The following is a 25,767-nucleotide window of genomic DNA, read 5'->3' on the forward strand; positions in this document are numbered from 1 at the left end:
TTCGGATCAGATCTTGTTTTTTGAGTCACAGATTGTATCATTTTGCAGATCAGCAAAAAAAGAAACCGGTACATACGTGCTCCTCCCGCGCTGCTGTATGTAGTAGATGGACAGTTCGCCTCCCGTTTGTTAGAGTGTCTTTGGCCGAGTTTCAGTCAGGACCAGTTTTCTGTCAGAATGCACAGCAAAGTCCAACACAGAGTTTCTGCAGCTAAGCGTGAGCTCTGTATTTCCATCTAGTGGTTGAACGAGGAACACAGCTCTGTCCGTGTGTCCACTGCGGCTCTGCGTCCAGACTTGGGGAATAATTACTGTAAACTGTAACAGCAGCAGCAGCGAAACTGTACTCCACCCTGTTCTGGTTAAACTTGGGTCATTAATCTGCGGATCTTGTGCGTCCTGAACTGGTGCGTGATGTCACCTACTTATTGATTATTAAATTAGTTGGCAACTAATTTGGTCGCTGATTTTAGTCGACTAGGTCGATTGATTGTTGCACCCTTAGTTTAGGTGGGTGCCAAACCGTGAGGTGTGATCCGTACAGATCACAGATCAGCTACAATCAGTTACACCACTAATATATAGCACACAGCTGTCTCTCCCTCAGAGCACAGAGAAGATCCTAAGATGCCTGATTTGTTGCTCTTCCAGGTTTGAGATAGAAATCGAGCCGATATTTGGGACGCTGGCGCTGTATGATGTGAAGGAGAAGAAAAAGGTACCTGTGCCGGCTGCCTCAGTGTGGTGGTTTCATGTTACATTCACCTTAAAACTACCAAAACTGTCCTGAAACTCATTTCAGATTGATTTATGATGATGATGATAATGATGATAATACTAATACTAGCCCATCTGCCTTCCTCTCCATCTTATCCTGCCCTTCATCCCAGATTTCAGAGAACTTCCACTTTGACCTGAACTCAGACCAGACGAAGAGCCTGCTGCGCCCTCACACCCCCCACATAGCCATCTCTACCCTCGCCCGCTCCGCCATCTTCTCCATCACCTACCCCTCTCCCGACATCTTCCTGGTCATCAAGGTACAGCCACTAGGGGGCACAGGCCCACCATGGCTATGAGGAGGTGGTCTGCTGAGGGACCTGTTCTCTACCTAATTTAAATTGTTACCTCTTTTAGCTTATAACTGTAAATCTGTTCAGTTAAATCAGTCATAACTGCATAACTAGTAATAATAACACTGTTACCACCCTGTTATGCAGATTATTCCATTGTGTTTAGTCTGAAACTATTGATGAGTGGAACCTACAACACCTGAACTGTCCATTCCACAGCGTCCAGCTGGACAGATGTTACTTTAACCCTTTTTTAACAACCAAACCCTGATGAACCCGAACTCCTGTGGACGGAACTCCTGCTGACATCAGAGATTCTTTCATTTATCTGAAGGATCATAGAACAGATCCTGGATTTCTGATGCAGTTTTTCTGAAAACACTTCTTAATGTATTAGTGATTATTACACTCTTATTACCTCGTAAGAGTAATAAACCTGGCTGGACTGTCTAGAACCCAAATGAACCCATGTGCTGCCAATTACACACAAATAACATGTACATTTAGGTAATGATTTATACACAGTGTAACTGGGTGGTAATACGGTGTTTAGTGTGTATTGTTACAACTAATCATTTGTGCTGTAATAATACACACTATAAAATATTACAAAAATATTTGTATAACCATTCTAATAAACAAATTTTCATAGCACTTATTAAAGATCATAATTAATAAAGTTTAATGCAAAATCAATAAATCAGTTAGAAATAAAATAAATCAGTTAGAAAAGTCTGATTCAGGTTTTACTGAACAAACAATAAGAACTTAATAGTGAATAGTAGCTGAATGCATTGCATGAGTGTCTACAAATATTTGGACATGTAGTAGGGTAAGTTGTGATCGGGGGAGGGCGTTATTGACAGTGTTTGGAAATGTGTGTTCTTATTTTAGCTGGAGAAAGTTCTGCAGCAGGGAGATATAGGAGAGTGCTGTGAGCCGTATATGGTGATGAAGGAGTCTGACTCTACTAAGGTAAGTGTGTGTGTGTGTGTGTGTGTGTGTGTGTGTGTGTGTGTGTGTGTGTGCATGGGTGTGTGCCTGTGTTTACCTCCAGGTCCATAAGTTTCTGTGTTTGCCTGTAGCTTAGACGTGCTGCTCGTCCTGGTGCAGGGTATACGTGCATGAGATGCACCTGGCATAAATATCTGACACTTTCCAATGATTTCTCAATTTCTAGTCTGCTGCAATATTTGCTATTCTTCTCTGAAACGACCGAAGTCCAGTAAACTCAGAGAGACTCCACACTGTAATATTCTGCAGCCAAGTTTTATCCAGTCAGACTGCGTAAGACACAGTGCTGTTGATTTTGGCTGTGGACTGCTGGATTTCATCAGTGATCATGTCTCATTTTTCTGTCTCTTTGTGTGTGTGTGTGTGTGTGTGTGTGTGTGTGTGTGTGTGTGTGTGTGTGTGTGTGTGTGTGTGTGTGTAGCACAAGGAGAAACTGGAGAAGCTGAAGGCTCAGGCAGAGCAGTCATGCAGTAGGCTGGGTCGGTTCCGAATGCCGTTCGCCTGGACGGCCATTCACCTCCTCAACATCGTCAGCAGTGTTGGGGGACTGGAGCGGTCTGACTCTGATTCAGACACAGGTTATTTTCCCAGCTCTCTCACCTGATATCTGACACCCTGTACACATTGCACTACACTACTCCTGCATGAAGATACTGTAAGGGGAAGGTCTTTACCTTTACACAGTCCCATGAATTCAGCTTTGTTTTATTGGGAATGAAGAACAGAAAAGCTCCTAATGTAAACTGTACATGGCAGTAAATAGGCCACTCAATAAGGCTGTGCTTACCCTGCAAGTAAGTGCTCCTTTATCATTTTAATTCTAATGTTAAACTTGTCCCACACACAGTCACACAGTACAACCAGCAGTGAAAGGCTTTGATGACCGTCCCTGACAGAAAATCTAAATAAAGACAGAAGGGCCATAGAATAAAATTTGGAAAATTAAACAGATATAAAATAAAATATATAGAGATGCAGAATAACGCATATCTAGGAAATAAACATTTAAGAACGTGTGTGTGAGGAGGTGTGTAAGTGTGCAGTGCGGTTATGGTGAGGTGTTAAACGTAAAGAAAAGGTTTAGGGGCACAGTGCTGTTATTTGCGTGACAGTGTCCAACAGAAACAGCCTTTTTCACTTCCCATTTGGTCCACGTTTACTGGAGGTAACAAAATCCCCTTTCTGAGCCAACCTGTTATTTATGGAACACAGATTCAGGCTTTATTAAGTTTGTACACTGAAGTGGAAATTACCTGCATTAGGCTTCGTTCAGTCTGCTCTTTATTAGTGCATACGAAGCTGTGACCGGGTAAAATCAGTGATAATGGCATTATTAGTTGCACTGATTCAGAATAAACACTGTTACCATCCTGTTGATCTGTTAAACTCGCAAACAGCAATAAACTAACTGGCACTATCTAGAACCCAAATCTAGGCACTGCCAATTACACACCTAATAACTAATGTTAATGATTCATACTCCAGAATTCACTAAACGACATGGTAATGGTGTGTTTTGTGTACAAATAATAAAACAGTTTAAACTGATTTACACAGAACAGATCTCCATGAATGTTCTCATAAAAGTCATAAAAATAAAGTGAAATGCATCAGTTCAGAATGAAGCAGTTAGAAATGTCAAACTCAGGTTTTACTGAACCAGGACCTTATCTTCATCAAATGGCTGCTGCTCATCTGAGGTCCCCTTTACCTGCGAAAAGACCAGCTGCCACCCGCCAGTCCGACCACCAGGCTCCCCCACCAACCGTGTCTGACCAGCAGCACACCCCCCTACCACTGCTACCTGTCTAATGACCATGTTAAACCTAAATGAACTCTTAACTGTCTGCCACTATTAATATCACCACTATTACCCATCATTCCTCTCATTACTCTGATCATCACTGCCGTGATTTATGTTAGTTATTATATTATAATGATTATATTATGATTATGAATATGCTGCACACCTGAGCAGTTCAACAGTTCTGATCAGAGGAGGACGGGTTGGGTCCCCCTTGTGAGTCTTGGGTCCTCCCAAGGTTTCTTCCTCCAGCTCTGAGGGAGGTTCTCCTGCACGGTGGTCTTTGGCTGCTCACTGGGGGTCTTATCGTCTTTTTGCTGATTGAGTAAAGCTGCTTTGTGACAACGTCAGTTATAAAAGGGTGCTGAAATAGATTTGATTTAATATGATCATAATCTCGTGTGATCATTTCTGATTTCCCAGTTTAGCTTATGTAGCATGGTGTAGAGATGAGGGTCAATAAGTGAGGAGGGGAAGCTGCAGTAACCCCAAACAAAGCTCTTTGGACAGATGCAGGGTGTTCAGGCTTTACTCCAGTTAAACTACATGCAGCACAGTCACAGAGCAGCAGGGGCATCAGCAGAGACTGAGAGGTTTTATGAAGAATTGTTCTGTATAAACGTACCTCACAGGTAATATTCTTAGTCTGTGCCGTTTCTGACGTTAATGCAGACAGCTTGTTAATGTTCTAGGCCGAGCCTGTCTCAGTTCAGTCTGTTTAGGACGTGATCCTGTGGCGCTTTCTCAGCTGAAAGTAGCAGCAGAAACACTTTATTCGCCTGGTTTGTTACGTATGACGTTAGTCTGGGTTTCACACACACTTCAGATGTAACATAGTAAACCGACTAGACATGAACACACACTAAAACTGTGTGTATAAATATCAGTCTGAGGAGAATATGGGCTTTTATTTACAGTAAAATGCAGATTAATATAAAATGTGCTGTTATGGTCCAGGATGAAAGTCTAGGTCACAGTAATGGAGTTTGTTAGTAGTGGTAGTAAATAAGTACCACAGTAATGTACCAGTCTTTTAGTCTTTTAATAAACACTGTTGCTGCTGGGATTTAGTCCAACCAGACTGTCCAACCAAAACGTCCCACTCTCTCTTAAGGCTTTCTCTTAAAAATAAATGTTGTCGTGAATCTCTTTTTTTTTCCTCTTTGTCTCGCAGAACGTAAGGGAACGTGGAACGAAAGGAAGAAGAAGGGATTTGAGCGGATGAGTGTGGGAGAAGACATGTGCAACTTCACCAACTTCCGGCCGGCCACGCTCACCGTGACGAACTTCTTCAAACAGGTCAGTTAGCTTTCCTGTAGAGGAGCAGTGGGCGGGACATGTCTCATACAACTGGAATGGGTAGTGCAGCCTCTCCCATATAAACCTGTAGTTAATGGCCCAGTTGTTGGCCACTTGTGGAGAACTGGGACATATTTATTAGCTGAAGACTCTGCTGGAGATAGAATCCGGCTTTGGAAACCAACCCAACCGGATATAACGGGCTTCCCTCCCTAACTTCTTATCCAAGGGATATTATTCTCAGTAGATCAGCCGGATAATGGTCGAGTTCTTGGTTACGTCAGACACAGCACTCTGTTAAATTGTGAGGTTTTAGTGTTCAGGTGCTTTAAAGTGCATCACATTTTTCATCATCACAGCAGACTGGGGCTGAGATCCAAGATACCTCTTAACCCTGAGAGCTCTAGAGATACTGTTCCATTACATTCAGTGTGGTTTGGATTGAAAGGTTCAGAATCTTTTTTTACACAACTTCACTACTTTTATAAGGTGTGTGTGTGTGTGTGTGTGTTTATATAATAAAGTAGTGTAAAATAATCTTGCTAATCACTCCAGGGGAAGCTCTGGGATGAGCTACAGGGGCCTTTTATTTAAATGTTGGACAGTCACCTCTGAATGCGCTGTCCTGTAGGAGGGGGACAGGCTGAGTGATGAGGACCTGTATAAGTTTCTTGCTGATATGAGGAGACCGTCTTCTGTGCTGCGCCGCCTCAGACCCGTCACAGGTAAACCCCACACTGCACATTCAGTATGGACACGTACTCCAGCGCCAGCTTGTCTCTGCAGGCTTAGATCTTCACATTAGCGTACTAGTTCGGTCTAGTGCTCACATTAAGTATGATAGTAATACTGTACAGTATGTGGAAATGACCTCGAACAGTTTTGCTCAGGTTTACTTAACGAGGAGAGCCCATTGTGATTTTTATATTCCAAGATCTGAATAGTTTGAATTAAAAGTTTATTGCTCTTTAAAAGGGTTTTAATTGCATTATTATACTTTATATTATCGTTGAATCAATGATGGCAAATTATATTAAAATGCCAATAAAATCAGTTCACACTCATTTCTGGGACGATATCAAATAAAAAAATTGAAGTGGAAAAAAGTAAGTTGTCATGACAGGCTGCGGGTGATGGGAGGAGTGTGTGCACACCTAGTGATTATAGTGTAGATTGTGGAATTTGGTTTGTTTATTTTTTTTTGGGAACCCATATGGGAAATCATAAAAATAGATAAATTTAGGACGATTGGATTGTAACTTCAAAACTAACAACCGTTTTTCAGTCCTACGCTGATATAATTAAGAACGGATTCATTTCCCCCGGGGTGGCAGAGACGCTTAGTCGTGGTCAGATTCTGTTCATTAAGATACGTCACTTCCTCATTGATCATCTTCTCCTTATCCAGGCTGTTCGTATCTGCTCCAGGCCGCGTGGATGCTGCTCAATAAACAGATTCTCTGATCTTGGGCTTTTGGAAGTTATATTAGGAGAAACAGCCTCTAAGCACAAATCCACCAAAGGAGTCTTCTAGATGGCAGCTGACGTGAGCGCTGGTTGGGCTACCGTGTTGAAGCGTGCTACCGTAGTGTATATTTATAGGTGCTTTAATAAAACAGCAGGTAGGGTACTTCGATTGGCTAAAAGCACCATATGAGAATATGCTCCCAGCAGAAGGACAGGCAGCATATTTAGATATAGTTAGATATAGAGGGTAAAGAGAAGGTCATTGAAATGATAAGAAATTGTTTATTTTATTGATTTGATTGACTGTTTACACATTTGTAGCACTCGAGTAAATAATACCAGTAAGCTATAATTGTATAATGCACCCGAGAACAACAGAATTATGGGAAATTCAGACCCTCTACCCTTTGGATTGCCTGGATCCAGTTAGCTCTTGTGTGTGCTTGGTTAGAAATGTGTGGAAACCCAGGTATGACTGTGCTTGTTTAGAGTTGTGGTGCTGAGGAACACAGCAAAACGCCTTAAAGCTGGACTGTGAGACGTGTCCCTTGAACTGTGCTCTTTTATTGCTGTTTATCACTCAAAGCTAAAAGCAGGTGTTAAAGTGGTGGCTGGTGTTAAAGGCAGAATTTATCATTTGGGATTCTGATACAGTAACGGTTGTAGTGCAGTGGGTAAACTGTAGTTTCCCTCCTGGGATCAATAAAGTATTTCTGATTTAGATTCCCTGCTCAGGCAAGTACACCACTCCACCTCAGTGAGAGTTCAGTGAGGGTAAGACTCATAACTCCAGATTCTCCTACCTGTGCATCCTGATTCACCTGTAAGGGCTCTGGATTAGCGTTCCAGATAAGTGCTGTGAATCCGCAGGTGGATGTGGTTGTGATTTCTAGTCTTCTAACACACTGCTGGTGTTTCTGTGTCTCCTCTTGTTGTCCTGGTCTTTCTCTGCACTGTAGCTCAGTTAAAGATAGATATTTCTCCTGCTCCTGAGGCTCCTCACTACTGCCTGTCTCCTGAGCTGCTCCATGTGAAGCCCTACCCTGACCTCCGTGTGCGTCCCACCAAGGAGGTGCTGGAGTTCCCTGCACGCTATGTTTATACCCCTCACACCACTTACAGGTTAGTCCACACACACACACACACACACACACACACACACACACACATACACACACACACACACATTTCTTCTTGTCATTGTGAAAATAATAGCTAAATATCAGGACTGTCATTAATAATAATAATGTGATTATGTAATATACAGTCAGATTATTATTATAATTATTATTATTATTATTATAATTATTAGTCGTAGGTTTTAAGGTTTGTCATTTGCACAACAGGAAATGCTTGAGGTGAGACTCTGGTTACTCTACAGGAGAGTAGCACTAATATACATAACTAAATGTATCCGGGGACATTTGTACATAACTAATGTAACCGGGGAGCTCTGTCTACTGTGTATAAATATGAGGCCAGATGATAATCTGAGAGACCTGATCCATGAGACATGAGCCTCAATACTTGATAAATGACTCTAATCCCGTTCTCAGTGATGGGTTTGGGTGACGTAGTGATGTGTGTTTCACAGTAGATGAATAGACTTCCTCTTCAGCAGCACTCCTTCAGATCTGCACATATTAATGAGCAATAACTGTTCATATCAGCCCTGTGGAACTCGAGCATGTGAACGCTTTTCCACGTCTAGGACTTCAATATTTTGGCATCAGGACTTTATAATAACGTATTGATGCAGTGGCAGAAACGCACTGCTGAGGCCAATGTGCAAACTAAAGCTGGAAGTGACACCATTTCTCTTTCTGTATTGTTTTTCTGAAGACTGTTTAGGGAATGCTGGGTATTTTTCCCATGTAGTGCACAAGGATAACAAACGTTTACTGTAGCGGTTGTAAAGAATCATGTAGTAAATATTATATAATAAATTAAATAAGTATCCTTTTGCACTTTTGAGCATTTAATGATTTTTTGCCTTTTTTTTTTTTTTTTGCTTTAAGGAGAAATGTGCAGCCCTGATACAGTAGAATGGCTGGTTAACACTGGGAACCAGTTATCCCTGCTTTAGCTCAAATACATTGGTGTATTTTTTTTAGTTGAATTGGATGTGCTACCTGCAGTAAAGGACGGCTAATGCTGTGTCTTATTTACCCTATTCTAGTCAAGACACTGTGTAGCATGCTGATTGGTCCTAGTTGTTTATTTCAGCCATGTGTAAATAATAAATAATGAACCACAGTTTAGTAAAATTGTAGAAAAAGATTTAATTTATTTATAAGTTAGAAAACATAAACTATAATCCAGGCTAACACAAAGCAACAGTATGATGAGCACAAAGGTGAAGATCCATCTATTTACATTCTTCTGCTTTTAGAAGAATGTGTGGAATTGTACTGTAGTCAGCGTTGGGTTGAATGTTGGGAGTGTTGATGAAGAGCCGCGTCCTTGTGGGTGAAGTACGGGAACTCTGTCGGGTGTTATGACACCAACTGAAAAGAGAGGCAAGCATTGACATGAGTTAACCAGTTCTGCCAGTTACTGCTCACACAGGTGCTCACACAGGTGCTCACACAGGTGCTCACACAGGTGCTCACACAGGTGCTCACACAGGTGCTCACACAGGTGCTCACACAGGTGCTCACACAGGTGCAGAACAGAGACGCTTACCTTTTGTTTTTGTAAATCTGCCAACTGCTGGTTCTGACTTTCCAGCTGCTGTTTGTGTTGCAGTGTCCAGCTTCTCAGGTTGTCCAGAAGGGTGCTGTGCGACTGGGTTGTCTCCTGTGATGAGGAGATGTGCATTAGCTAAAGCTAACACAGTGAATGTGGATAATATGGCTAAAATAGATGAGGGATGACAGATCACAGGAACTGAAACTGGTGTCGGTGTCTCGCTAAACCCTGTACCTCTAGTTTTATTTCTTTTTTGTAGACATTTATAAAAATCTGCTGCTGCTGCTGCTGCTGCTGCTGGTGATGATGATTATGGTGATAGTGATGATGTCTTTGGATCCACGGTGTGATATTTGCACCATCTCTCCCAGCCCTAGACTGAAGTCAGTGGTGATGTGGCTACACACCTTTAGTGCTGTGATCCTGTTGGGGGTAAGGCTTCTCAGGTTCTCCTCCAGGTTGGTCAACTTCTGCTTCAGCTCTGTGTCTTCTTGCTCCACCCTGTTGACCAGTCCCTTGTTGTGTTGAGCCTGGGCCTGCAGGACCTCCATCTGGGCCTGCAAAACAGAGCAGAACAGCTGTTCAGTCCCGGGTTCCAGGTTAGAGCTACCTGCTGCTGCTTTGCTGCTTCCACGCTGGATGTTCGTGACCTGCTCTACAGTGTGTGTGAGACAGTCATTCTGGTTCATAGCTGTGGGTCCTGTGACCTGTAACACGCAGGTCAGTGTAAGAACATTGACCCTCCTGCCTCAGTGTGGCCTCCTAAACGCTTATCACAGTTCAAACACTGGTCAAACAGCCAGTATCTCTCTGACCTGCTGCCTACCTACCTACGGGTGTCCAGCCCTGGTCCTGGAGATCATGCTTGTTTCAGAAGGCTCTCACACTACACAGTCTTTCCTCTACAATACTTAATATAACCCCCAGTTAATGGAAACTGCAGCTTGTCAATCTGTCAATCAGGATCATCCAACGTCCTGAACTCACTAAAGCCCTTGTGGCTAAATGCAATGAGATCCTCACAGCAAAGCCTTTCCTGGACAGTAGAGACAGTTACTCTTTCATACTCTTAATTTCAGAAAAACAGTAAATGAGCAGGTGTCCCAATACTTTTGTCTTTAAAGGACATGTTGAATCATTGACTTCTGGCGAAATATGAATACATATCACTGTTTTTTTTACAAAATCACGCAGCCCTTCTGTACAGTGAGGTGTCCTCACCTTGATAAGGTTGAGCCCCTCCTTGATCTGGCTGTCGGCGTGGATGGCCTGCTCCGTGTCCTGACCCAGACGCTGCACCACGTTCTCTGTCTGGCGGATGGCTCGTGCAACTCGGGCCAGTCTGGCCTCTGTGCTCTGGTACATGTGGTGCAGAGACTCGCTGAACTGCAGCACGCCGTACATCAGCACGTTCACCTCGTCGGCTTTAGCCAGGCTGGCCTCTCTCGGTGTCCTCAGTGGGGAGGAGGACACCCCACACACCCACACACACATACACAGGATGGTCCACATCTCTAGCGTTCTTGGTCGGTTCTGTAGGTTCTGTCAGGTTCTTGACTGAGCAGTAGGAGCACAACAGGTGTGTTGACTAAGGATTTGAGGCGTTCATGCGAAGCTGTGGAGGATCTGTCTCCTCTTCGCTCTCTGGAAGCCCTTTAGCTGCCTCTAACTGGCCTACGCTGCCCATAGCAGCTCTTATACCCCCTATTGTGAGTGTTGAGCTGAGCTGAGGGCCAATCACAGGAGCAGAATGTGTGTGTGTTTGAGTTTGACCTTGCCTTGTAGGGCAGGTAAAGGTCAAAGCTCTGACACACCTGCCAGCACTCAGTCCGGCTCACGCCACATTCTCTCTAATGAAATACTTATAATAAATATACAGAATAATATTTTATTTATTTATTTAGTTGTTTGATACAAAATAAGCTAATAAATCTAATATAGCTAATACACTTTACAACTTCTGTTGGTGTTTATGCAATAAACGAACAGTTAATTATTACGAACTGCTACTGTTAATAATAATAATAATAATTATTATTATTATTAATAATAATAACGTTTATTATTATAGGAGTTGCATTCTGAATGGTTAGGGTTTAATGAACTGAAGTGTTTATTAATGTAGCAGTTATAAAACTCTCAGCTGGTAACAGTCTATAGATACTGCAGCTTGATGTAAAGAATCTCTATATTCATATGTGTTACAAACATTTTGGAACACAGTGGTTCTCCTGGGGCATCACTCAAAGAACCATTTGCAGCACCTTTATGTTTATGACTGTGGTCGGGTCGAGTCGGGTCAAGTCGGTTCGGTTCACTCAGTGAATTCAGTCCATACAGAGGTGTTTCAGCCGGTCCTGCAGAAAGGCTTCTGGCTTTTTGGTTGTAAGCTTTGTAAAGAGTGTGTATGGAGTCCTCCAGTGGATGGGGAGGGCGCGAGAGCGAGGGAAGGGGGACAGCGAGAGTGTTCATGCTGCAATCACCTGCTCACTGTTTGCTTTAGCCGAAAGTTAAAAGTTTTAAGGTCGCGCTCTTTCATGCTCGTTTCATCATCAGCCTTGCCTTTGAGTCTTTCCCAAAATAGCACAGCCACGATCTAATGCCCTTGTACACGTCGACGTCACCCGTGGATATGTGTCGGGCTGTTCTTTGATGTTTGGGTAAGTTCGGGGTCCATTTGATCATCTTTCTTTTTCATTTTCCTTCACACCACTTCTGCACCTAACGCTGCCCTGCTCAGACGGATCGGGGTCTGAGCTGGATCAGAGTGCTGTTGAGTGAAGTAGCTGTTTAGAATCTAAAGAACACACTGGAGGTCTGATGGGTCTGTCTGCGCTGACTGCAGTGTGACCCTCCATAATGTCTTTAACCTGAAAACAGAGCTGAGTGGTTTACCATGATTTACCATTTATTAATCCTTCATAAATAGTTCTGATCAGGGGAGGATGGGTCAGGTCCCCCTGTGAGTCTTGGTTCCTCCCAAGGGCTTACCTCCTTCATGGTGGTCTGGATTTGTGTGAAGCTGCTCAGGTTGTCTGTAAAATATCTGTAAAATAAATTTGTTTCTTGAGTTAATTTAATTTAAGTTACGTTTAATCATTTAACTTTTTTTTTTTTTCTTTTTTTGGTTCAATAATTTTTCAACCCTGATTGGCTGCCCCCTACTGTGCATTGTTTAAAAAAAACAAAAACAAAAAAACACACATGTTGTTGTTGTTGTTTTGTTGTTTTTGAGACATCACAGAAAACATGAATTCAGAGTCTTTAGAGCTTAAGGTCCACACATGGAACATGAACATCAGCTACATGAGTTTAGTAGAGACTCCAACCCACTCTCCCAACCAATAGATGACTTTCTTCAGGATGAGAAGCTCTTGTTTCTCCTTTTTACTGGATTTCTGTTCTGATGAGATCTGGAGCTTCTACAGTAAACACTTTTATTCAGTAAATCTAGTTCAGTATGTTGGTGCTGTCCTGCTGTAGAGCCTCACCACTGACCTCAGTGTGTACAGTTCTGAAATGTGACCATAAACCTTAACCTTTAGTGTGTGTGTGTGTGGCTGAAGACATGGTTATGTGTAGGGTTAATTGTGAAACACTGTTCTATGCTGTTGACAGCGCTTATATGACTATACACTATAACCCCCTGTTTTCTGTCTCTGTAGGAACCTGCTCTACATCTATCCTCAGATTCTGAACTTCAGCAGCAGACAAGGCTCCGTACGCAACATCGCTGTGAAGGTGCAGTTCATGGCTGGAGAGGACCCCAGCCAGGCTATGCCCGTGAGTGTACACCACACACACACACACACGCGCACACACACACGCACACACCTGCTGAATCTTAAACCATCATCCTGTATCAGTTCCACCTTCAATCAGCAGCTTGGAGCTGCAGGAGGAGAACCTCTCTCCAGAACTGCTGTGTAACGCTGTGGAACCCATAGAGTCATATTAGTGTAAATTCCTGTAGTATTACTCTACCACCTCCGCCCACAGTTCTGGAGAGAGGTTCTCCTCCTACAGCTCCACCAAAGCTCCATAGTGCAGTAGCAGCAGCGCTCCGGCCCGGAGTGGGAATGACGGATTTAAGGTGAAAATGCTGGTGAAAATACTGGGGATGTCTTTTTAATTTAAATGATTTAATTAAAAGTAGCTCTTTTTAAAGCTTAGTTGTTTGAAGAAAATTTGAGATCATCAGATGTTTTTGAGGATTTAGCTGTTTGCTCAATAAAGCGTTGTGCTTCTTACTAATCTAATTTACTCATTTCTAAAGTTTATAAATGTGAGTAAATGAAGGTATTGATTACCTAATTAACTGTAGACACACTATTACTGATGTTTGTGTAATCCTCTTTTTAATGTCTATGTTATGATGAAAGACTAATCTCACTCCATGTTCACTAGTGCAAACTGGTTTTTAAGGGGAAACACCCTGGTGTTGTAAAAGTTGTAACCCATGGGTGCCCCCTAGTGGCATTTAAGAGCTAGTTCATTAACTCTAGATTTTGTGTCTCTTGTTAGGTCATCTTTGGGAAATCCAGCTGTGCAGAGTTTTTCAAGGAGGCGTATACACCTGTCATCTACCATGACAAGTAAGAGTGCCTTACCCGCAGGCAGGTCATTCATTATTCATAAGCTGTGTATGATTTTATTTCTCACACATCTGTGTGTCTCTCTCTCTCTCACTCATCCTCTCCTAGGTCTCCTGAGTTCTATGAGGAAGTGAAGATGAAGATTCCTGCCAACTTAACCGACAACCACCATCTACTCTTCACGTTTTACCATATCAGCTGCCAGCCCAAACAGAACACACCGCTGGAGACGCCTGTAGGCTACACTGTGAGTGTCATCCCCCATTGCAGCCGCATCGCTGCAGACCCTTGCTCACGCCCGAGACCCCACTGCTCAGCTCTACCTTCCTCATTTCTCTAGATTTACTTACTCCTCATTCCAACCCTAGCACTCCTCCTGTAAGCATTTTGAAAAAGTGTGTGTGTGTGTGTGTGTGTGTGTGTGTGTGTGTGTGTGTGTGAGAGAGAGAGAGTTAATAAGAGTGTGTTGCTCTCCACAGTGGATTCCTCTGATGCAGCATGGTCGTCTGCGTACAGGAACCTTCAGCCTGCCCGTGTCTGTGGAGAAACCTCCACCCAGCTACTCTGTGCTCACTCCTGACGTAAGACGTACATACAAATCTGTTCTCCTGCTTAAAGCACGAGTTTCACGAGAATCACACTCAGTAACTTTCTTTAATTCCACCTGGAGCTCAATTCACAATTTTAAGACACTAGCCCCCCGACACTAGCCCCGGACACTAGCAGGGTGTGGAGAAACATTGCCACCGATAAATGCAAAGCTGGACTCTGGTCTCTGATGTCAAAGCAGCCTGATTCAGGATGTGATGCGACCCCCAGGTCATGGTGCCAGTGCTTTAGACCTCGGAGCCACCTGAAGCTCCTCCCTTACAAAGTATCTGCAGATAAAAACTCAAACGTTCATGAAAAAAAACCTGACATGCAGTTCTCCTAAAAAACGTAAGAAGTTTAGTTGTGTCTAAATATTCTCTTAAGAAATTCTTTATTTAGGATTTCTTAGACAGTCTAATGTAGCCGTTTATGCTGCATTTAACATCTTTCAGTAAATTCAGTAAATAAGGTCTGGACGTGAGGATGGAGGAAGCAACCCACAGGGAAACGATCCTCCTTGGGAAATATGAGAACTGTGGTGTGACGCAGATGTAGGATCTTTAAGATGACTCTCCACTAGTAATTAGACGTGAATTCTGTGACTCAGCTATTTAAACTGATCAGTTTCAAGGTCGAACCTCTGACCTCACAGTCTGAGAGCAGTGTGAGGTCAGCTGAAGGTTAAGTAGATATTTAAGAATGTATATATTTTAGAAAGCCAACTGTTCTTAGAATAAAAGCATATTAAAGTATAAATTTACAGTAAAAATCACTAAAGCTTTTCTTTCTTGAGACACTTTTATGAATCCGACCCCAGATCCAGGTAATCAGTTGGAGTAGTATAGTGTAGTGTAGTGGGTATCAATACTGCTAACCCTGTGGCAGACTAGGGTTCAGTTCTCTGGCCAGACTGTTTCACCACTCCACACCAGTAAGGGTTCTTGGGTACTCCTAACTCTAGATTCTCCTACCTGTGGAACATGACTCACCTGTAGGAGCTCTGGATCAGAGCGGCAGGTAAAGGCTGTAAATCTAAATGGAATCAGGCTTTTATTAGGAAGTCCTTCCCGAGGTGGATTAGGCGTGATGGAACTGTTTATTTGTTAACGGTAAAGCGATGATGTGGGGCTTCATTTCTCTGGATGTTTGTTTTAGGTGCAGCTACCAGGAATGAAGTGGGTGGACAATCACAAAGGCGTGTTCAACGTAGAAGTGACCGCTGCCTCCTCCGTTCACACACAGGTAACTGCGTAAGTGTGTTCATTAAGGAACTGAATGTGCTGGATACAGCATCCTAACTGCTGTTCAATGTGTGTGAAGGATCCCCATCTGGATAAGTTCTTCACCCTGGTGTATGTGCTGGAGGAATACTCCTTCCCGTTCCGACTGAAGGATGTGATCATCACTGAGGCCAACGTGGAGGCTGAACTGAAGGCCAGCATGGCGGCCCTGAAGGGAGCACTGCTGGATACCTGTGTGCGGTTCCTTCACCAGCTGCTGAACAAGCTTATCCTCCTTATCGTCCACCCTCCTGTCATAGCTGGCCAGATCGGTGCGTGTCTCACAGTGTCTCTTTCAGTTCAGTAAATCTTGATTCACTGGTTAGTGGTCTTCTCTGCTCAGTAAATCACTGATATCAGAATAAACACTAATAATATCACTCCTACAGAAGGTAGATCTCACTACTTTCTTCAGAATGAGAAGCTCTTGTTTCTCCTTTTTACTGGATTTATGTTCAGCTGTCTGTTCTGATGAGATGTGTTGGCCTTTTGTTTCTCACCTATTTTATGAAATATCAGTAAATGTATAAATTAACCTTGGTATTAGCCATAGAAATACCCTTTGGGCTAAATTGGTCCACATATAAACTGCGGTTCCCCTCACTCTCTCCTTCTGCCTAAATCCTGTATATCTTCTCTCCGTCTCCAATTACAGTCAACTTGGGCCGGGCTGCCTTTGAGGCGATGGCTCTCTTGGTCAACCAGATCCATAAGAATCTAGAGGGGAATCAGGACCAGCATGGCCGCAACAGTCTTCTGGCCTCATACATTCACTACTGCTTCCATCTGCCCACCACGGAGCCTACGTCGCCCCCAACTGGTGAGCTCATCTCATTGCAAAACAATGATTTGGGGGGGGGGGGGCAGCCAGCCATGCTGGTCTAAAACCTTACCTGTGCCTTTAGCTTAAGTTTTAGACCAGTTTTATGTTTCTATTGAAGATAAAAATACACATGCACAGTGTTCTCCGCTGAGTAAAGTGCTGGACCTCCTGTTTGAGGCAGAAGCTGTTAACCTCTCCTTTACCGCTCAGTGGGCGGACCTGCCTATGAGCTTCCTATCCAGTATGCCACGTTATCACGAGCAACAGCCCGTCCCAGCAGTCTGCACCTGTCCCGCTCCAAGAGCATCAGCAACTCCAACCCCGATCTAGCCTCCACACCCGCCTCTCCAGACGAGGAGGTGCAAAGGATCATTGGAAGCAAGGTGGGTCCCTCCTTCCATCCTCTCTAATTAATCCCTTAATAAGCAACAGTTCAAAGACACCGCCTCCCAAATCTCTCCTCATCATTGCCCAAATGATTCTTATTTCAGACAAATGAAACCAATCAGTGTTCTTTACAGCATTGACATGAAGATGGATCGCAAAATAATAACAGAAACAGAAAATTATACAAAGTAAAATGGAAAATATTAATAAGATAAATGGAATTTCTACATCAGCTCTACAGGAAGGCCTAAAGCAGCACCAAAGGTTTTGTCCTGCTTTGAGGAACAGCTGAAGGAGAGGAACCGGAGGGTCTGAGGATCTCTCTGGTTCATGAACTGAAAGGATTTATGAGCGGCAGTTTCAGCAGGATGCTCATAAACTAATGAAAGCGTGATAGTCAGGATGAGAGCTAACAGGTAGTCGGTGTGAAGACTTTATGCTGTATAGCTTTTTCCTGTAGAAAGACCACTCTGCAGCTCCAGCCCTCCTGCTGCTTTTCCTGTTTACGTGGGATGGAGGGAGCAGTCTCTTCCTGCGCTGGCTGCTGGAGGTAGAAGTGCATGCCTGTGGTTGAGCTGCTTCCTGTGCGGGACCGTGGTCCACTCCGCTCCGCTGAGGACAGTTCCTGCCGAGCTTTATTGTCTCTGCTCCTCCTTTTCCCTCTTGACCATGCCCCTCCCAAATGACTCCCCATCAGTCCAATTTCAGCCTCGTCCCGCCCTTCCTTATCAGTGCCCTGCTGACCGTGCCCTCTCCTGTGTCGCTCTGTGTGTGTGTGTGTGTGTGTGTGTGTGTGTGTGTGTGTCTGTGGATGAGCAGGGAATAGACCGCTCTCATTCCTGGGTAAACTCTGCTTATGCTCCTGGGGGCTCCAGAGCTGTTCTCCGACGGAACCCCAACTCCAGCTGTGAGCTCAAGCAGGTGCTGAATCTCACCCTCCTATTAATACCCTGTGCCCCAGTATTACCCCCACTCCTCTGTTAATACCCTACATCCCAATATTACCCCTCTATTAATGCCCTACACCCTAATGTTACCCCCACTCCTCTATTAATACCCCACACCCTAATATTACCCCCACTCCTCTATTAATGCCCTACACCCTAATGTTACCCCCACTCCTCTATTAATGCCCTACACCCTAATGTTACCCCCACTCCTCTATTAATGCCCTACACCCTAATGTTACCCCACTCCTCTATTAATACCCTACACCCTAATATTACCCCACTCCTCTATTAATACCCTACACCCTAATGTTACCCCCACTCCTCTATTAATACCCTACACCCTAATGTTACCCCACTCCTCTATTAATACCCTACACCCTAATGTTACCCCCACTCCTCTATTAATACCCCACACCCTAATATTACCCCCACTCCTCTATTAATGCCCTACACCCTAATATTACCCCACTCCTCTATTAATACCCTACACCCTAATGTTACCCCCACTCCTCTATTACTGCCCTACACCCTAATGTTACCCCCACTCCTCTATTAATGCCCTACACCCTAATGTTACCCCCACTCCTCTATTAATGCCCTACACCCTAATGTTACCCCCCACTCCTCTATTAATGCCCTACACCCTAATGTTACCCCCTACTCTCCTACTACCCTCGTAAAGCAGTGTTTTAGCCAGAAGACATTTTTAACCCCTAATTGATCAGTAAAATGAGTTTAATATCAATCACTCAGAACCAGTCTGGTGTCTAAACTTTAGTTTCACACTTTTTTAATAATAAAGCTTAGCGTCCTTCACACTGCCTGTGTATAATCACTCCCTTGTCCCAACCTTATAAAGCGGTTCAGTAATCTGTTATCTATAAAAACAGACACATGTGGACAGAATCCAGGCTTCAGACGAGGGTCAGTTTAACCCTCTGGGGTCTGAGTGCATACTTGCATGTCTTCTTAAATTCACCTTTAAGATAAACCCACAGGTTTCATATTGAACTGTTCAGAATCATCTCGACTCTCTAGAATGAGACCCCACATGAATTAGAGCACAGAGTGAAGAGATACTCTGACCCTAAACCTGAAAAATTACAGTCAGATTTTAGAAATCCTTCCTATTTCCTGTGAAAACACACCTTTACTCATGTGGACGAACTGTTTTGGTGCTCGAAGTGGATTTACCACAAATCCACCAGTTAGACACGACAGGAGGCAGAAGACGAGTTCCTCAACTCTTCTTCATAGCCTCGTAACTCCTGAAGTGAGTCAGTTGCAATCTGGCGATGAGCTGCAATGGAAAGGGCGGAGTCTACAGATTCAGGAAATGATAGAACAGTACTTCTGTGCTGTGTTATCACAAAAATATTTATAGAAACACTGAGAAAACCTCGAAGTTGGCGCAGAGGCGCGTTTGCTGACCCCAGAGGGTTGAGCTCCAGTACAACACTAAAGGCTGGAAACGTCCTGACGGATGGAGTGTTTTTGGTATGAAGCAAACCATAGAAATATTATTTTTGGCCAAAGTATTGCTTTAACATTTAGTATTATGTACAATTAGTAGCATGTACCCCAACGTCACCCTCCACTGTGTTATTAATGCATCATCCCCAGAGCTCATCACACCCCCTGCTGATTTACTAATCCTACTCTATAACCCGCTGTCCTGCTAATGATGCCCTCTCCGCAGTCTCAGACCCCACTGTCCTGTTCATCCTTCTCTGTATCGGAGCAGAGTGTCTACTTTATGTCCCCCAAATACCCATTGTCCTCTCTGCTCCTCCCCTACTGATTTATTTTGTGTGTGTGTGTGTGTGTGTGTGTGAGACATGTAAATATCCATGTGTGGTCATCGGTTCTTCGTCCGTCTCTCAGTGCTGCCTCTTCTGCTTTCAGTACCCTTTTCTCTGAGCTTTCCTCGTTTGAGCTGCTTATCAGAATCACATGAGCGAATCCCAGTAACGGATGATCATGTGCATGGAATACTTCTGAGAGATTGATTAGCAGCAGGTCATGAGACTCAGCGTGTTCATCTTCCTAACCCCATCATCCCCTTATTTCATTTTCTCTCTTTTCAGTTTTTATTTCCCTTCAGTTTGTTTCCCAGAGGGTCCGAATACCCCTGATTTCATCAGAGCATGCTTCCTCATTTTTTTCATTTTCTCTCTCCTCATCCTCATCTTCATCCTCATCCTCATGGCCGCCACAGCAGGCCAGTGAGCGGGGTGCTAACCGCATGTCGGCCTTCATCGAGAGCGCCTCCTTCCTCTCACCACCTTCTAGACACATCGCCAGGAAGGTAAAACACACACTGCTTCAGGTCACTCCATCCTGATTCATCTTCTCATTATTCCTCATTCCCACACCACTATGTGTGTGTGTGTGTGTGTGTGTGTGTGTGTGTGTGTGTGTGTGTGTGTGAGAGGGAATGGATTATGTTCTAGTATTTGGTCTGGATCGGAAATTCAGGTCCAGGCAGCAAAAATCCACCTTTGTTCCAGCTGTCCAGACAGACAGTCCTGGGGCGGGTTTCTGGACCTGAATTCCCCGGCTCGGTGTGTGTTAATATCTGCTCTCTCTGCTCAGTTGCTGCATGAGGAACTGGCTCTGCAGTGGGTTGTGAGCACCAGCACAGTGAGGGAGGCAGCGCTGCAGCAGGCCTGGTTCTTCTTCCAGCTCATGGTAAAGGCTTCTACACACAGCAAGTTCAGCAAGATCATTCCTTACAACCTCTCAGACCTTAGACTGGGCTGAGTTCATTCCCAACATATCCCCTCCACTGGGCATACAGGAGCACTGTGTAGATCTACAATTCCACACTGTCTCCATCTGTTCCTCTGCAGACTCTGTTATCAGCCTCCTTTCACCCTGTTTGTTGTTCAATGGTCAGGACCCCTCAGGACTGACCACCACAGAGCAGACTGTAGTATTTGGGTGGGGGGTCATTCTCAGCACTGTAGTGACACTGACTGACAGGGTGGTGGCGAGCGTGTTGGTGTATGCTGGGCTGCTGGTACAAGTGGATCAGACACTGCAGTGCTGCTGGAGTGCTTAAACACTGAGAAACGGGTGAAAGGAGGCTGCTCCCTGCTCGTGTACGGCCAGTTTGTGATTCAGCCCTAATCTTCAGTATGAACACACTACTTCAGTTGTTTGGACCAGTTTAAACTGGTTCTGATTCGTGTTACTGGGTAATAACCAGTCCCGGAGCTATTATTTCTGAACTGCCTAATTAATCCTCCCCATGACAGGAGACACTGGAACCAGATCAGTGTTCTTCACTTCACCAGGTTTTAATGTTATGGCTGATTGGTGTTCTGTACACACTTTCACTTCCACTGAAAGTTAAGTCCTGTAAAAGTGATGTTTGAGAACTGTATCATTTCACACTCTGCTCTTCCTCATCTGATTGGTCTTTACTGTAGGTGTTAGATGTCTGAATATCTCTCTATATATCTCTCTCTCTCTCTCTCTCTCTCTCTCTCTCTCTCTCTCTCTCTCTCTCTCTCTCTCAGGTGAAGAGCATGGCCCATCACCTGTTCCTCACCTCCCGACTGGACATGCCGAGACGCCAGCGTTTCCCTGACCGCTTTGTGGACGACATTGCGGCTCTGGTGTGTGCCATCAGCGCAGACATCGCCAGCAGATACCACAAGGTGAACGCCTCTAGAGCCGCTTCTGCTCTGCTCCAATCCAGACCAGGTGTGTTCTTAGCTCAGCTGAATGAACAGGTGTAACACTCACCACTCTGTCTGTGTGTGTGTGTGTGTGTGTGTGTGTGTGTGTGTGTGTGTGTGTGTGTGTGTGCGTGCACGTGTGTGTGCGTGTGTTTCAGGATGTCGAGCTTGTGGAGAGATTAAACAGCAGTCTGGCCTTCTTCCTCAATGACCTGCTTTCTCTCATGGACCGAGGCTTTGTGTTCAACCTCATCCGCACTTACTATAAACAGGTCTGGGTAAACACACGCCGCCCTACAGGCTCTGTTAGGCTTGCATTTGCAGCTAGAGGTGCTCAGTATGACCTTACATTATTATTACTGTGATGAATTAAGTCACAGAGCTTGTAGTGGACAGATAGTAGAGTGTTAATAGGGTCTCGAACACAGTGTGTTTTATTACAGAGTGGTTAATTTGGTTAATTCCGTGTATAAAATAACCAATTATTCAAATATTCATATTCAAATACACTCTGCAGCTCTCTACTGTCCCACAGGCCAACACTTGGTAAATGGAAGGTTCATTCCTTAATAAGTTTCTAGTTTTATTAGATGAGTGTGTTCTCGTCAGCTAGTTTGACTGACTGCCTCATGCTGCTGCCTCCCAAACTGTTTATAGACTGCCTCAACCTTCACTCATGCAGCTACTCCCTGCTTCACTAGCCTTTATCATAATAGTACTGGCCTGGGGGAGTTTATGAAGTCATTAGTTAAAAAAATACAATCAAATATATACCTTATATTCCTGTTCCTGTAAGCCCTTCCAGTCGGACAGCAGGAGGCCTGTAACACATTGCGCTTAGGAAAAGCTGAGTTTACTGCAGTTAAGCTGCTGTCTTGTACGTCGTAGTGTAGTGGGTAAGAACACCATTTTCCTCGTGGCAATTACAACTACAAGTTGTTTTTGGGTAAGACTCTTAAACCTTCATCCTCTCACGTAAGAGTGCCGACTAGTGGAAGAACATGATCCTGATCAGATCATGTTAGTGAGTTAAGATTTACAGCAGCTCTGCTCAAGGCTCCTCGTCACATCAGGCTGCAGTTCCTTATTCAGCCACTAGATGGAATTCCAGAACCCTGTTGGAGGAGTGCTGTACTCTGCTCTGTGTGCTGGATCCGTTCTGTCAGTCGGGCAGGTTTTACAGTGTCTGCCTCAAACTCACGTTTCTGTAGAATGAGTAAAACAAATGTGTCTCATAGAGGAAGCGGAGACACCAGTAACCAACCCAGTACAGCCAGTATCAGAACACTAACCGGACACCCCTCTCCAGACCCATCACTCAGCCCAGTACAGCCAGTATCAGAACACTAACCGGACACCCCTCTCCAGACCCATCACTCAGCCCAGTACAGCCAGTATCAGAACACTAACCGGACACCCCTCTCCAGACCCATCACTCAGCCCAGTACAGCCAGTATCAGAACACTAACCGGACACCCCTCTCCAGACCCATCACTCAGCCCAGTACAGCCAGTAGCAGCACCATTGTCAGAAAAACACAGTCAGTGACCAGTATCAACCTCAAAACACATCTCTAATGCTGACCTAGTGCTGTGATTGCGGCACTACGCACTGTGATTGCGGCTGTAAAGGCTGTGATTGCGGCTGTAAGGGCTGTGATTGCGGCTGTAAGGGCTGTGATTGCGGCTGTAAGGGCTGTGATTGCGGCTGTCAGGGCTGTGATTGCGGCTGTAAAGGCTGTGATTGCGGCTGTCAGGGCTGTGATTGCGGCTGTCAGGGCTGTGATTGCGGCTGTAAAGGCTGTGATTGCGGCTGTAAAGGCTGTGATTGCGGCTGTCAGGGCTGTGATTGCGGCTGTAAAGGCTGTGATTGCGGCTGTCAGGGCTGTGATTGCGGCAGTACGCGCTGTGATTGCGGCAGTACGCGCTGTGATTGCGGCAGTCAGGGCTGTGATTGCGGCAGTCAGGGCTGTGATTGCGGCTGTCAGGGCTGTGATTGCGGCTGTCAGGGCTGTGATTGCGGCAGTACGCGCTGTGATTGCGGCTGTCAGGGCTGTGATTGCGGCTGTCAGGGCTGTGATTGCGGCTGTCAGGGCTGTGATTGCGGCTGTCAGGGCTGTGATGGCGGCTGTACGTGCTGTGATCTTTACCTGCAGTGACCGTGCCGCTGTCTCTGCTCTGTGTGTGTAGATCTCCAATAAGCTGCACACAGCTCAGAACCCCAGCTCTCTGACCGCTCTGAGGATGGACTTCATTCGTATAGTCTGCAGTCATGAGCACTACGTAACTCTCAACCTGCCGTGTGCCACGCTCAGCCCCCCTGCCTCGCCCTCACCCTCCACCTCCTCCACCACCTCGCAGGTACGTCCACAGCAGGACCGCAGGCCGTGTTGTTCTGGTTGATCCTGTGCGGTCGAGCTTTCTAACCAGCAATTAGCTTATCTAGAACCACCTCACATTATTGACTGACCAGAGCAGTGGCTGCAGTTAAACAGTGAATCCTCAGTGTCCTGCAGAAACCTTGTATCTTCATTTTCACTGTTTTTCTTGTTTCTCCATGATGTGAATCTGCAGTTGTTCTTTATACTGGATTAGAATTTCACGATGAACAGACCAATAGAAACGCTCCTACATATTGTACATTGACTTCCATTGAAAGTTACAATGGTTTTGCTTCTCCTGCAAAGCTGCTTCTTTTTTTTAGAGTGCCATCTTTCCTGTGACTGATCTCTCTCTCTCTCTCTCTCTCTCTCTCTCTCTCTCTCTCTGTGTCTCTCTCTGTGTCTCTCTCTGTGTCTCTCTCTGTGTCTCTCTGTGTGTCTCTCTCTGTGTGTCTCTCTCTGTGTGTCTCTCTCTGTGTCTCTCTAGAGTTCAGCCTTCTCCTGTCCGATGCAGGATCAGGGTGTGGTGAGCATGTTTGAGCTCTCTGTGCCCTTCCGTCAGCAACACTTCCTGTCTGGCCTGTTGCTTTCAGAGCTTGCCCTCATTCTGGAGCCTGACGGAGAGGGGTGAGACACACACCACACACACACACACAAATTTGCACACACAGGTTTGTACACCTGTGTTGAGTCCTCTTTATCTGATAGCAGTGCTTTAACATTAATGTTACAGATAATATTATTACTGCTATTAATAATAATAATAATATCCCATCTGTGTCAGTAATGGGTGCAGCTTAAGTAATTACATAACTAGCTGAATAATGCATTCATTAGAAGGAGTGTCCACAAACATTTGGACACACACACACACACACCTAACACTAACCTACTTCCCACTCTCTGTCCCTCAGGGTCTTCTTCTTGCACAAAAAGGCCATCAGTGCTGTCCACTCTCTGCTATGCAGTCATGACGCAGACCTGCGCTATACTGACCCTCAGGTCCGCGCCCACATCGCTCAGCTCTACCTGCCTCTCATCCCTGTCGTCATGGAGACACTGGCCCAGCTTCATGACTTCACCGGTGAGCTAGGGGAAAGGCCGTCATACAGTAGCACCCAGCTATTTCCAGCCTCTGTATTTTTACCCTCTGTGGGTTTGTGAGTTCTTTGTTCTAAAGGTCACGCTCTGGGCGGAACCGGAGGCGGTTCTGCCCCGCCTTTCTTACTGTTTATTTATATCTATATCCTTTCTGTTTTGTTTACGTTCCTCACAGACACTTCGCCCCAGCGCGTGCGGCACGCCTCCGCTCTCATTGACGACGGCGACCCAGACAACAGCACCATCAACCTGTCTGTTGCTATGGCGATAGCTGGTTCACCACTACCCCATTCCAAAGCCAATCCGTTTACTCTGCCGACAGTGGTGAGCGACAGAACTGCTCTCAGACCTGATACAGATCTGTAGATTGAATATAAATACAAATAAAGAGGACACCCCTTAAAAACCTTTGTTTTATAGAGCCCAGCAGTGGCAGCTTAGTGAACCTGAGCATCAAACCCACAACCTTGTTATCAGTAACCCAGTGAAACTGGAGGAAAATGAATATAATTAATAGAAATATAATTTTATTGGAGGTTCTTGTGCTCAGATGCTGTTTGGATTCATTTGTCCAGAACTCCTTGTTCCAGAAGTCTGGTCTTGGTTTCCTCCCTGTTCTCCTCTCC

At 44.8% G+C, this 25,767-nt stretch overlaps 2 protein-coding genes across 7 annotated transcripts in view; one reads left to right on the forward strand and one right to left on the reverse strand.

The window, feature by feature from the left end:
• dock6 (dedicator of cytokinesis 6) overlaps positions 1 to 25,767 on the forward strand; it is a 49,971-nt gene that overhangs the window by 10,089 nt on the left and 14,115 nt on the right. Inside the window, exons 8-31 of one of the 6 annotated variants that reach the window (XM_072676552.1) lie at positions 652 to 718; positions 891 to 1,040; positions 1,968 to 2,048; positions 2,509 to 2,665; positions 5,066 to 5,190; positions 5,822 to 5,915; positions 7,617 to 7,779; positions 13,014 to 13,131; positions 13,873 to 13,943; positions 14,052 to 14,190; positions 14,423 to 14,524; positions 15,690 to 15,776; positions 15,855 to 16,086; positions 16,470 to 16,634; positions 16,848 to 17,020; positions 17,844 to 17,945; positions 20,193 to 20,282; positions 20,570 to 20,665; positions 21,499 to 21,639; positions 21,819 to 21,932; positions 23,850 to 24,020; positions 24,528 to 24,667; positions 24,955 to 25,124; positions 25,317 to 25,465. In XM_072676552.1, the coding sequence (XP_072532653.1) occupies positions 652 to 718; positions 891 to 1,040; positions 1,968 to 2,048; positions 2,509 to 2,665; positions 5,066 to 5,190; positions 5,822 to 5,915; positions 7,617 to 7,779; positions 13,014 to 13,131; positions 13,873 to 13,943; positions 14,052 to 14,190; positions 14,423 to 14,524; positions 15,690 to 15,776; positions 15,855 to 16,086; positions 16,470 to 16,634; positions 16,848 to 17,020; positions 17,844 to 17,945; positions 20,193 to 20,282; positions 20,570 to 20,665; positions 21,499 to 21,639; positions 21,819 to 21,932; positions 23,850 to 24,020; positions 24,528 to 24,667; positions 24,955 to 25,124; positions 25,317 to 25,465 (3,097 nt within the window). Of the gene's footprint in view, positions 1 to 651; positions 719 to 890; positions 1,041 to 1,967; positions 2,049 to 2,508; positions 2,666 to 5,065; positions 5,191 to 5,821; positions 5,916 to 7,616; positions 7,780 to 13,013; positions 13,132 to 13,872; positions 13,944 to 14,051; positions 14,191 to 14,422; positions 14,525 to 15,689; positions 15,777 to 15,854; positions 16,087 to 16,469; positions 16,635 to 16,847; positions 17,021 to 17,843; positions 18,330 to 20,192; positions 20,283 to 20,569; positions 20,666 to 21,498; positions 21,640 to 21,818; positions 21,933 to 23,849; positions 24,021 to 24,527; positions 24,668 to 24,954; positions 25,125 to 25,316; positions 25,466 to 25,767 lie in introns of those variants that run through there. The other 5 variants (XM_072676547.1, XM_072676548.1, XM_072676549.1 and 2 more) reach the window with 5 other exon arrangements.
• Positions 9,211 to 10,860, reverse strand: angptl8 (angiopoietin like 8). Its single transcript, XM_072674376.1, has 3 exons — positions 10,570 to 10,860; positions 9,756 to 9,905; positions 9,211 to 9,456 (listed from the first exon to the last, which is right to left on the reverse strand). The coding sequence occupies exons 1-3, from the start codon at positions 10,858 to 10,860 to the stop codon at positions 9,211 to 9,213; spliced, it is 687 nt and encodes a 228-aa protein (XP_072530477.1).

Source organism: Salminus brasiliensis, chromosome 3, assembly GCF_030463535.1.
Source record: "Salminus brasiliensis chromosome 3, fSalBra1.hap2, whole genome shotgun sequence".
Taxonomy (NCBI): domain Eukaryota; kingdom Metazoa; phylum Chordata; class Actinopteri; order Characiformes; family Bryconidae; genus Salminus; species Salminus brasiliensis.

Coding starts and splice junctions, on each gene's coding strand:
- angptl8 (XM_072674376.1), bottom strand. CDS start 10,860: ATGTGGACCATCCTGTGTATGTGTGTGTGGGTGTGTGGGGTGTCCTCC. Junction 9,906..10,569: donor AGGGGCTCAACCTTATCAAG/GTGAGGACACCT, acceptor TCTGTTTTGCAG/GCCCAGATGGAGGTCCTGCA. Junction 9,457..9,755: donor ACAGGATCACAGCACTAAAG/GTGTGTAGCCAC, acceptor TCCTCATCACAG/GAGACAACCCAGTCGCACAG.